This window comes from Carettochelys insculpta, chromosome 23, assembly GCF_033958435.1.
Source record: "Carettochelys insculpta isolate YL-2023 chromosome 23, ASM3395843v1, whole genome shotgun sequence".
NCBI classification, from domain to species: domain Eukaryota; kingdom Metazoa; phylum Chordata; order Testudines; family Carettochelyidae; genus Carettochelys; species Carettochelys insculpta.
The window spans coordinates 17,197,017-17,209,382 of record NC_134159.1 but is presented as its reverse complement, the minus strand read 5'-3'; the positions used below and the strand labels follow the sequence as shown (position 1 = coordinate 17,209,382).

At 47.0% G+C, this 12,366-nt stretch overlaps 1 protein-coding gene across 1 annotated transcript in view; it reads left to right on the top strand.

Annotated features, from left to right (window-relative positions):
- The first annotated feature begins 1,618 nt into the window (after positions 1-1,618).
- The window catches only part of CFAP74 (cilia and flagella associated protein 74), a 96,078-nt gene continuing 85,330 nt past the window's right edge, over positions 1,619-12,366 (top strand). Inside the window, exons 1-2 of the mRNA XM_074975592.1 lie at positions 1,619-1,775; positions 3,452-3,542. Coding sequence (XP_074831693.1) covers positions 1,640-1,775; positions 3,452-3,542 — 227 coding nt within the window. The 5' untranslated portion in view covers positions 1,619-1,639. The remainder of the gene's footprint in view (positions 1,776-3,451; positions 3,543-12,366) is intronic.

Genomic DNA, 12,366 nt, shown 5'->3' with positions numbered 1-12,366 from the left:
ACATTTTCAGTGGGAGTTAGGCACCCGGTATCTTTTTGCACTTTCAAACTTCCGGTAGGTACCTTTATGAAGCTTTAGATGTTTAAGTGGCTTTATAAATCTGACCTGATGCGCTTACGTCATTTTTGACAATGGGACTTTTAAAAATGAGAACTTTTACCCTTGGTTATCTCTAGACCTCTGTTTTGCTTCCAAAGCTTCAGTCACATGCATGATCATAACTGGGTGTCTGACCCTCTTTCCTACTTTCTTTCATATTTAATTCATAGACAAATTCAGTCTGCAAATATCAGTTCTTATACTTTGCAAACAGACTGTGCTCTCTCTGTGAAACAATGGGCTAGATTTATTCTGTTTAAAAATCTTCAATAATTGTGACGTTGAATGTTAATTGTTGTTTTCCACATATAATATGCTGCATACAAACAGTACTGAAATATCTGATTTTTCTGAAAAACAATTCACACAAAGTGCTATAATATAAATAACAGACATACTTTATTACTGATGCCACTAATTATACTGTTTTCATAGTAATTCAAACACAAATTGTATTAAATGTGATGAAGAGATTCTTTTTCCATTTTCATAGGTTTTAACGCTGATGGACTTGTTCCTGGAATTACATTGGTGTAGGTAAGTTCAGAATGATGAGTGTGAGAAGTGAGATTTACAAAAACAGGAAATTTTTACAATTCAAGATTAAACAACCAATGTGTGGTATCTAGATGGTACACTAACTAGTTTACACATTTTAGCATGTAATTCTGTATATAAAAGGATTTGGGCAAAATGACCTAATGGTTCTTTTTCAACTCCAGGCTCTGAGTCAGTTAACTTTAGGCCCTGAGTAAATTGGCAGTGGAGCTACACTGATTTATACAACTTGAGTATCTGGCCCCTAGTTTCTATCATAACATTAACAAGATGATCCTTGCAGTACTTTTGGAATTAAACCTCTTAGGCTTACAGTATGCTTGGGTTTACAAAGATCATAAAACTGAACCTTAATTGTGCATCCTATAGAGGCTAAGTACTGGACATGTGGTAGATGCATTCACTATGAATATCCCTGCTTTTGTTCTGTTTACAAGCATGTACTTCTTAGGGAACTGGCATCAGCCCCGAAATATCTAAATTATGTTTTTGTTAGGTAAATGTTTGCATTTTTAAACTGATTTATCTAGATACATTTTTGTACATGATTTTGTTAAATGAATCAAACCTATTTTTTGCCAATTATCATAAACAGCTTGCTGAGTGAAATTGTATTTTTGAATATTAATAAAAATGAACTAATATAGAACACCTGGCATTTATCACAAAACAAGCAGTTTTAGTCATACAGTAAAAATGTCTTTGGAAGTACTACGTCATTGTTGACCTTATTAGGATAGAAAAATACTCTGGAAATGACCTAGTTTTCTCTTTAAGAGCTACATTAAAATCCAAACTGAAAGTGTGCAGCTAGTAATTAAATGTTTAATTGTAGCCAATTATTTCACATATATGAAATATCTGCTTGATCAAATGTGATTAATTCATCTCAAAATATAGTCAGCATTTGTGTGTGGAGTGGTAATATTCATACACCAATTATTTTCTTTGGTAGCTGAATTCTATTAAAAGAATTGCCAGTATGGAAGATATTGAGTTCTTTGATATTTGTGAAAAGGAGCAGACAGCTGCTGCACCATTTTTGGAACAAGAAAAAGATGATGATGACAGCGTAATAGATCAGTTCAGGAATGTGGCTAACCGACCAAAAGGTAAAGGTGGAATGGTCTGCTAATTTACAAATGCTGACATATTATGTGCTTACTCATTTAGTTCTTTGAGATGGTACAATACACTGTAGTCCACACAACTGATCTGGAGTGAAACTGAGGTCTTAGTTATATTGTTATAATTCTGGAGTAATTCTATTGACTCTAATGAGGTTACTTCAGTTGTACAGCCCTTAGAGTTTAGTCCATCACTGTGTATACCCCGTACCTCTACTTCTCAAATCAAACAGTTGCTCACAGCTCTCTCTCTCTCTCTCTCTCTCTCTCTGGGATCCCTTGTGTCAAATAAGATTTCCTCTTGTACACCTGTAACTGATGAGTGAAAAGATTAGAAATTAGGCCAATTCTGACAAGGAACACTCTCTGGCAGTAACTGCACATGAGGTCTCTATCTCCATCAGTGCTGACACTAGTGGCACCAATGTGGGCATGGAACACTCTTTATGTCAGACTCTCTCGTCTTCTTCATGGAGACGATGCTTGGTCTCAAGGCGTCCTACACCATTCTTGATGGTGGTCCTGCAGATTACCTGATCCTCCACCTGCATCTCCCATCATGACACCTCGCCCCAGTCCAGCTGAGCATAGAGAATCTGTTTAGGCAGATGGGAGTCCCTCCACATGGGCAAGGTTATAAAAAAGGCTCTGGCATTCCTCCATTTGTCTTCAATCCAGCTTATCACCTCTGAAGGATCTCTGTCATGAAAAGAGCTTAAAAGGACCCATCCTAAAAGAGGATGTATTTGAGAGACTTGATGTAGGACATTGTATTATTCCACCTCTGCTACAAGCCATCACCAAGAACTTTGCATTTGGTCTTCCTTCCTTACTCCCTTCCTGTCCTTCCATAAACTTTTAGATTTTAAAGGATTGCCTAACTGCATGCTTTTATGGGTAAGATCTGAATTGTAAATTAACCCTGGAAAGTGGCTGGTCCTCTGGGATTGGAAGAACATGTTTTGATTTGATGACATTGGTTTTCATAACTTATCTGTATGGTGGCACAGGAAAACTGAAATTCAAGGATTGCTTGTGTGGTTTCTGGTTAGCCAGTGTGGCAAATTAAATTGCTCTTTGTGCCTGGTTTGGTGAGGCTTATAGTGGAAGACCCCCAGTCTTGAGCTGTAAGTAAGTCTGTCTCTAAGCAAATCACCCTGAATTGATACTCACAGCAGTGACCCCGACAACTCCCATATTTCAGCATCATCTTCCTGGTCCATGGAGACCACATAAATATTTAGTGAAAAATTCTTCTACTACTGTTGCATTAAGCTAGAAGAATAAAAGTACATACATGCATGCAGAGTAGAACAGGTTAATGTTTGGTGAGCAATTTATTATACCACCTGTCAAAACTTATCAACGATCCATAAGTCCTGAATTGCATTTGCCTAACGCAAACTTTCTTCTTATAGCACTTCTATTTGATTGTTGGTGACAGCTCTGTAATGAAGTTGGGACAACATCTGTCTGTTTTATTTGCTGGGTATAAAATTGCTTTCATGAATATTTTGTGATTTAAAAGTTTTCTGATTACACACAGCAATAAAGCTTTTAAAATGTAATTTCTATGCTGTTTTTCATGTTTTGACTTGGCAGGAAATATACATTTTAATGGATGAAGTACCTTTATTAAACTGTTGTTTTTCTTTAATTTTTGTTAGGACACAAGATTGAAGAAGAGTCAGAGGAGCAGGATAAAGTCAGAAGCAACGATGCTTCCGATGGAGTTGGAGATGACTTAGATTCTAGTGGGTAAGTAATTTGTATACTCATCATCAACTACACTGGTAATTTCTTATATAGTGTTAATTTGCTTTCTGTGGGAAAATAATTAACACAACTTCAAAAATACACTGGATTTCTTTATAAACAAGAGGAATTGTAGACCCTTCTGACAAAACTGTTCTAGTAATAGAAAGCAGCAAAGCAAAGAGTAATGGTGAGCTGCAAACAAACTTAGAGCCCTATTAATCCTGTGGAACTCATTGGGATCTATAAGTAAGATTTTTGTCTGTGCACAAACACCAAGGTTGGGTCATATGTTGTTGAATAAAAACAAAAAAGTAGTCGAGTAGTATTTTAAAGACTAACAAAATAATTTATTCAGTGATGAGCTTTTGTGGGATAGACCCACTTCTTCAGACTACAGCCAGACCAGAACAGACTCAATATTTAAGGCACAGAGAGTCAAAAATAGTTATCGAGATTGACAAATCAGAAAAATTGTAATCAAGGTGGACAAATCAGAAGAGCAGAGGGGTGGTAGGAGTGGAGGAAGTCAAGACTCAGATAAACCAAAATATGTGAAAGAGTCCTTATAATGGCCCGGGTAATTGCAGTCCCGGTTCAAACCACAAGTTAATGTGTCGAATTTGAATATAAAGTGTCTGACTTTCGAATATGTCTGACCTCATGTTGTTGAATAGTTATACACCAGTATAATTGTACTTATACTACTTTAAGGCTGCAGATAGGTAGTATAGCAGATTAAAATACTGCTTAAATATCAGGTTACAGTTAAAAAATCAAACACAGGTCACGTGAAAATAAGTTTGGGGTTTAAACATGAGCCACTGGGGTGTTATGTCATGTGCTCAAAGCACTCTTAGGCTACGTCTACACTATGAAATGAAGTCAAATTTGTTAAAGTTGACTTCATAACACTGGATTTTATAAAGTTGAAGTTGTGTCCACCTCTGCCCACAAAGTCAACTTAGTGCATCCCCACTAGATCACCGAAGTTTGACTGTTGCAGGAGTGCATTGTGGGAATCTATCCCACAGTTCCCTCAGCCCCATGGCATCTGGGACTTTTGCTAGTCCATTATGGGAAAAATGTCCCTCAAGTGGTTGTGGGTGTGTGATGTCATCTTCGCAGACTGCATTGCCCTCATTCCCCTCCCATTGAAAACAAATGGCCATTTTTCAGAAGGAAAGAAGGAAAAGTAGGGAATTCCAGGGAAATGAAAACAAAACAGGTGAGCTTCAGAAAGTGACTGAAAACCAAATACTGGAAGCATCTGGATCCATGTGAATAGGGGAAGACTTAATATTATTCACAGAGAAGGAAAGTAGGGAATCCCAGGGGAAAGAACGCCAAACAGGTGATACGGGCTTCAGAAGCTGGAGTATCCATCAGACTGTGCCATGTCAACAAGTACCTCAACTAGTTATCCCCTGGTCAAGGAAACCTTTTAAAAGGCAGCATGTCGGGGAACTGTCTATCCCACATACTACAACGTCTGTGCTCTGGGAGCACCCAGCGTAATGTGCCACTTCAACTGGCACCTCAGCTAGTTTTCCCCCAGTGAAAATACAGCAAACAGGTCACTGCTGAGACTGTGGCTCCCCTACCTACATGCTTTGGGATGGGAGAATACTGGAGCAGGTCCCAGAAGCCTTGTGTGCCTAGTTGTGGGGGCAGGCCCCCAATTGAACTCAGGGGTCAGCTGAGGCTCCTGTTGACATGGTGCAGTCACCCAGTCTCTTATTGGGTGGGACAGGGGCAGCCCAGAAAATTCACACGGCCCTCTGTGGGGCTAGCCTCCTCCCCTATTAACCTGTTGGCACTGCTCTATCACTTATGTTCCTAGGTGGGGGGGCCAGCCCCGAAAATAGGTGCAGATGGGGGCTGGCCCCCCAACTGAATTCTCGTCAGCTGAGGCTCCTGTTGGCATGGTGTAGTCACTTGGTTTCTTATTAGCCATCCCTCGGCATGTGTCGCCTCATAGGGGCCAGCCAGCCCTTGAAAATATTTGCTGCAGAGGGAGCCAGTCCCCCGGTGCTTGGTGAGCCTCTGGAAAATGTGAAGTGCAGAAGCCTTCACTTCACACAGGCCATACATGCTGCTGTCTGGAAGCATGGCCTTCACTGCACAGCTGGCACATGGTGTGGTGGGGTACGGGCTAGCCTGTCAGCCGCATGGTGCCTGTGGGTGTGTGTGGCTTTCCTGTAGAAATGTGAAGCATGGAAAAGAAGTGTCTCAGCCTCCCTTGCTAAATCCTGAGCAGGGAGAAAGCTTTCACTCTGCGCAGGGCAGGACGTGCTGCTATCTGGTATCACGACTCCGACAGCCCACCTACCACGTGGTGTGGTGTGGTGGGGGCTGGCCTGCCAGCCCCATGGTGCTGAGGGGCAGCTCTAGCCACATGGCTCAGTGGGGGCTAGACCCCCAACTGCATAGTGCCTGTGGGGAGCTTCCTTCACCCCACGCAGGGCAGGACATGCCACTGTCTGGTCCCCACAGCAAAGCAGCCATGTGATGTGGGGGGCTGGGGGCTAGCCTGCTAGCTGAAATGTGATCCTGGCTCTCCCAATGGCTGCAAGCTGGGGCTCTCTAAAGTGGCTAGATACGATCACCACGCTGATCATAAAGAAATGAATTCAAAATGTCAGCCTTCCTGTTTCCCACTGTCTGCACACCTGAAGAGCAGGGGAGGTGGAAGTGTACAGAATGTACACATTCTGGGCATTGTAGGAATACCTCTGGAGGCCAATAAATTGATTTAAAGAAATGATGTTTCCACACTAGCATTTTTTGAATCTTTTAAATTTGAACTTGGCGCTACACTACATTGGATTGTCGATGCAAGAATATTGAACTTAGCACTCCTTAAAATCAACCTAATGGTATTCACAGTGAAAACAGTCACAATGTAAAATTGAGCTAAGTGCCTTAAAATAGATTTTATGCTCTAGTGTAGATCTTGCCTTAGACCTAGTTTGACAAGATTGTTAATCTCTGCAAGGGGATAGCAGCAGTGATGTAGATCAGGGAATATAGTTCATTAGCTTGTTTGCATGAGGAAACTTGCATATCATATATGCTTAGCCAGACATACAGACTCTCATTTACTTAAGCACTGAAACTGAAGTGCACTTTTAATAATTAAAAACTTTCAGCACCTTTTCTCTATATATTTCATGAGACCTGAATGACAACATGCAACAGTTTATTTGTTCTGTGGTTGATGCATTATCTAAATTTTCTGTTTTTAATATATTTTATGCAAGTCATGATGATTTTGAATTACTGTACTTTCCAGGAATCTGGATTTTTACATTTAGGCCAAAATTTTTAAATTTGTGGGTCTACAAGAGCCTAAAAGTTTTTTGTGCTCACTGTACATTCATACTGGTGACTGAAAATAAATGTTAAAACTGAAAGAAAAGACAAAAGTATAAATGTGTGTTCATACACTTCAAATAACTATTAAACACCTCAATATGTCACAACAGTTAATCATTTGTGACAGTGGACATTTTTTTCCTTTGTCTTCTAAAGGAAAACCCAGGAGCACCACCTGAACAATGGTAATAAAAATAATAATAAGACCATGAAGTATGCAGACAGAGCTCAGGTATTAAAACTGCGCAGAAATTTCAACCAGCTTGATAATATAGCTAAAGAGAAGGACCTTACCATTCAAAACGCAAGGTTAGTGTTTAGCTGTGGTGTTCAGCTGTCACAGCGGTATTGATATACTATAGATTTTTTTGTCCTCCCCAAAAACAAATCTAATTCCAGGATGTCATTCCTGATATAACTATTGTTTATATTACTTTGAATTAGTGTTTGGTGATAGCCACCTTTATCTCCACAACAAAGATTGAGTCTGTAAGGGCACTATAGGATGCAAATATAGTTTCTGTTTTTCTTAGGTTCTGAAAAACCTTGAAAGCAATAGCTCTATTGATGTATATGCAGTTGCATCCACTTATGCCAGGACTGTCATGGGAAACAAATCAAATTAGATTTACATGTTCTCCTGCAGTACTGCAACCAAAACTTTGCACCATTGTGCCATATGATAAGTATGGTTGCATATGCTAGCCATTACTGTTCTCTGTGCCAGATTCTGCCCTGATTTAAACCTTTATTAAAACCAACTGACAGTTTACATCATCTGAAGATTTGTCCCTTAAGTTGAACCTCATGAACAGATATACACTGGTAATACTCTTTGCGGCCTGTACATTAAATTAGGGGTGTACAAAGTGGGGGGCAGGCCTCATCAGGTGGGTGTCACATTTCTTAAAGGGGCTGCAGCATGATCAGCTGCTGGTTTTCAGGCTCATCCATCTCATTAAAAATGTTGAAATATGTTATTGTTTTTATGTATGTGTATTCACTTTTATATGCCGATTAATAGATTTTACATACTACATACTTATTTTCTTACATATGACGAAAGGCGGTATTTTTCAGATGAACATAACCAAAATTTCCATTGGTTTGGATTACAATAGGCAGGTTGTGGGGGGCCTGCTAATTGCAGGGCCGAACAGTGGGGCCCACTATAAAAAGTCTCCTCACCCCTGCATTAAGTAACATTAATTCCTCTAAATGGCTATGACTAAGAAATGGGCTCATATGACTGACTTAAACAGGATTCAAAAATTGTGAGGAGTATTAATAAAAAGAATTTCAGCACAAGAGACCTATGGACAGATGCTTCTCTAAATTGCTTCTAAGCAACACCACTGACTCATCTCGCTGTTGGGAACATCTAGTAGATAATTCAGGGTTTGATGTCCTACTGAAACCTCAAAAATCAGAGCTGCATTTTGCCTTCTTATTTCAGTAACTACATATTTTCAGGATTTCATTTGCTATTCAAAACCACTAATGTGTTGCTATTGTCTTTGAGGCTGAGCTGCTGTGATTCTTTTAAACAAGCTCCCTGAGCTTAAGATCACTTAAGCTGTGTCTCCACGTAAGCGCCCTTTTGAAAGGGTGAAAATTGAAGTTCAGCTGTCGAAAAAGCGGCCATCGAAAGAGAGCACCTGCCTCCATTTTTCAGATAGGCATTCCGATCTGTTCTTTCGAAGTGCCATCGAGGTCTTTCAAAAGGGAGCGTCCACACGGCTCCAAGCTCTCTTTCGAAAGAAGGGAGGCAGGAAACGCCACGGATGGAGTCCCATGGCCGACAAGCCCTTCTGGGGCCACAGCCAGCCACCTCCTTTAAAGGGCCCCTCCCTCCACCCTCCCCTCTGCATGAGCAGAGTGCTGCCCAGCCTGTCCCAGCCCGGCAGAGCCCACTCGTGCGCACCATGGAGGCCCAGCGATAGCTCCTGCAGGAGGACCGCCTCATCATGGACGCCCTGCTGGCAGTGCTGTGCACCCTCGCCGCAGCTGCACCCGAGCTTATAGGGTGGCTGCGCGGTCCCCCCAGGGCCATGGGCCTTCCCCCACCAGGGCACTGCCGGGTGCCCCCCTGGGTGCCCCGACGCCTCTGGACCCACCCCAGCAGCACCTACTGGTGGGAGCACGTGGTGCTAGGGGAGTGGGGAAAGGAAAGGTGGCTGCAGAACCGCCTGTCGAGGCAGACCTTTGACGAGATCTGCCACTGGCTTGCCCCTGCACTCTGGTACCACAACACCTGCATGCAGCCAGCCCTCACCCTGGAAAAAGGGGTCGTGATTGCCATCTGGAAGCTGGCCACCCCAGACTCCTATCGCTCCGTGGGACAGCAGTTCGGGGTGGGTAAAGCCATCGTCGGGGCTGTACTTATGAAGATAAGGTGGGGCCAGGTGGGCGGGGGTTAGGGCAAGGGGAACCCTCCCCTGCAAGGGGCCAGATGGGGCAGGGGCTGGATGGGAGGGGGGCAGAATGGGACCGAGGCAGGGGGGCAACAGCTGCTACACCTGCACTAGAGCATGTGTCCCCCTTCCCCTTCTGCAGGTCGTCAGGCCCATCAACGCGATGCTGCTCCATAGGCTCATCCGCCTGGGGGATGTGGACAACACCATCACCAGTCTCTAGGACCTGGGCTTCCCAAACTGCATCGGTACTTTGGCTGGCATGCACATCCCCATCCGCGCCGCGCCACACAGTGCCGGCGAGTACGTAAACAGGAAGGGCTACTATTCGGTGGTGCTGTAGGCCCTAGTGGATGCGAGGGGCTGGTTCACTGACCTCCACGTGGGTTGGGCCGGCTGCACCCAGGTCTTCCGGAACTGCGGCCTCTGCCACTGTATGGGGGCTGGCACCTTCGTTCCCCAGAGGGAGATCCCCGTGGCGGAGGACACCACCATGCCACTCCGCATGGTGGCAGATGCGGCATACCCCCTGCAGCCATGGCTCATGAGACCCTACACAGCACACTTCAACCCCAGCCAGGAGGCATTCAATGAGTGCCTCAACCACGCCTGCAACGTGGTGGAGTGGGCCTTCGGGTGTCTAAAGGGGTGGTGGAGGTGTCTCCTCACACGGCTGGAGGTCGGGGTCCCCAGTGTGCCCCAGGTGGTGGGCGCCTGTTACGTCCTCCATAACATTGTGGAGGAAAAGGGGGATGCCTATGTCCCCGGGGAGGCCCTCTGGCTGGTGCTGTCTATGAGCAGCTGGGCACCGCTCCCATCTGCCAGGCCCACCAGGATGGCCACCGCATTTGAGAGGCCCTCAGGCAGGCCTTTACCGATGGCCACCTCTGACCTGCACGCACACTCACATCCCACACATATCTGTCACCCACCATCCCTGCCACCCCCACCCCCACCAGCACCGCACCCGCACATCCACTACCCACCAGCCACCAAGGAGCACAGCACGGAGTGGTGAATAATAAAAAAACATTTATATAACTTGGGTGTTCGTAAATAATATGTACAAGGGGAAACCTAACTTGGAGAGGGGAACCTAACTTGGAGAGGGGCAAGGTGCTCATTCCCGGGCAGGGGTGGTGGGCCGTGAACCCTGTCAGCCCCTGGAGCCCCTGCCCCCCCAGGTGTGGGGTCCCCAGCAGGTGGGGAGTGTGCCAGCAGCACTGGCAAATATTGCTGGCGGGTGGGCCTCATGGGGGCGGAGGGGGCAGGCTCGGTGGGGGCAAGGCCAGCAGGGGGAGATGCTAGGGGGGCCAGGAGGCGGGCCACAGTGGCCGTGTGCTCCTGCACAGCATGGCCAATGCCCTCAAGGGTGTCACGCAGTCTATCCCAGGCCACCCTCCACCACTCCATGTCAGTCCAGGCGAGCTGAAGGTGCTCCTCAGCCACCTTGGCCTGGCGCTGGGTGGCTGGGTCTTCCTCAGCCCTCTGGGGGGCCCTCTGGCCACGGCCCCGATGGCGCACTGCCTGGGGTGGAGTCCGGACACCTCCGATGGCTGTAGGTGGGCTCTTTGGGACAAGGGATGGCGCGGGGCTCTCCTGGCCCATGGATGGTGCGGCTGTGTGGAGAGGAGGAGAGAATGTCGTAGTGTGCCCTGGACAGAGGGAACCTGGCTGTGGCCTACCCACCCGAGCCCACCCCAAGGGGCCCCCGCTCCGCCCCAAGGGACACTGACCCCTCCAGGGAGCACCAACCACCCCTCCCCCTCCCCCCGGGACCAGGCCTCCCAGCCTGGGTGTGATTCCAGGGATCTCTCCTGCAGGTGGCCCTTCCCAGCCTGCAGTGCGCGGGCCCCAGGCGCCATCTGGCCACCACCCCGTGCGGCTTATGGCACTGTCCACTGGGGGCGGGTGCTGGGCATCGCTGGTATGGCACCGCGGGGTGCCGCATCCCATGCGGGGGCTGGCCTGTGTGTGGCCTGGGACCACCGGTTCTGTGCGCGGGCACCTAGCCGTTGTGTCGCCCCCCCATCCTGTGGAGTAGGTGTGTGCCCCTCCCTGGATGTACCTGAGGGTCCCTCGGTGACGTCCGGAGATGTCCGGCCCTCGGTCGCCCGGCTGGAGGAGCAGGAGGGGATCACTATGGTCAGCTCCTCTTCCTCACTCGACCAGTCCGTGGTCCCCTCGCCCTCTTGTGTCCCCGATCTGGGCTGCTCCTCCTCCTCCGGCTGCAGCTCCTCCCCAGAGATGTCCAGGAACGCCACGGGGGGGTGAACTCTCCTGGGGCCCCAGGATGCTCCGTAGCTCCTTGTAGAAGGGGCACGTCGCTGGTCCTGCCCTGGAGCGTCCGGCCTGGCCCCTGGCCCGGGCATATCCCTGGCGCAACTCTTTTACTTTGGAGCATACCTGCTCCACGGTACGCTCCGGGTGGCCCCTGGTGTGGAGGCCCATTGCCAGGCGGCCGAAGGCTGTGGCATTGCGCTGTTTCACGCCCATGTGGCGCAGTACATCCTCGTCCTGCCAGAGGCTAAGGAGGTCCTGCAGCTCCCGCTCCGTCCAGGAGGAAATCCTTTTTTTTTTCCCTCCCCCTGGGAGCCTTGCAGGGGCTCGTGGGGGGGGGGCTGTCTACTTGCCATGTGGCCACTGGAGCATCACGCTGGAGCGTGTGTGCAGGCTGCTCCTAGAACGCTCTCAGCTTCCTGCCACGGGTTTCCTGCGTGCATACAGCTTTAAGGCAGCCGAACGCAGGGCCCATTGAGCCCCGCGGCTGCTGGCTGGAGTGGCCCTGCGCTCCAGCTGATCGGCGCCATGGTGGACCTGTATTTCGAAAGGGAGGGATCTTCCTGATACGGGATCGGGGTTCAGATTTTGAAGTCTGCACCCCATTCTTTTGATTTTCTTTCAAAAGGTGGGTTTACGTGTGTCGATGCTCCTCCTACTCTTTCGAAAAAGGGCCATTTATTTTGAAATTTTTTGCACGTGTAGACACAGCTTTAGGGATTTTTAAAAATAATTAATCAATTTATAACAAGTAC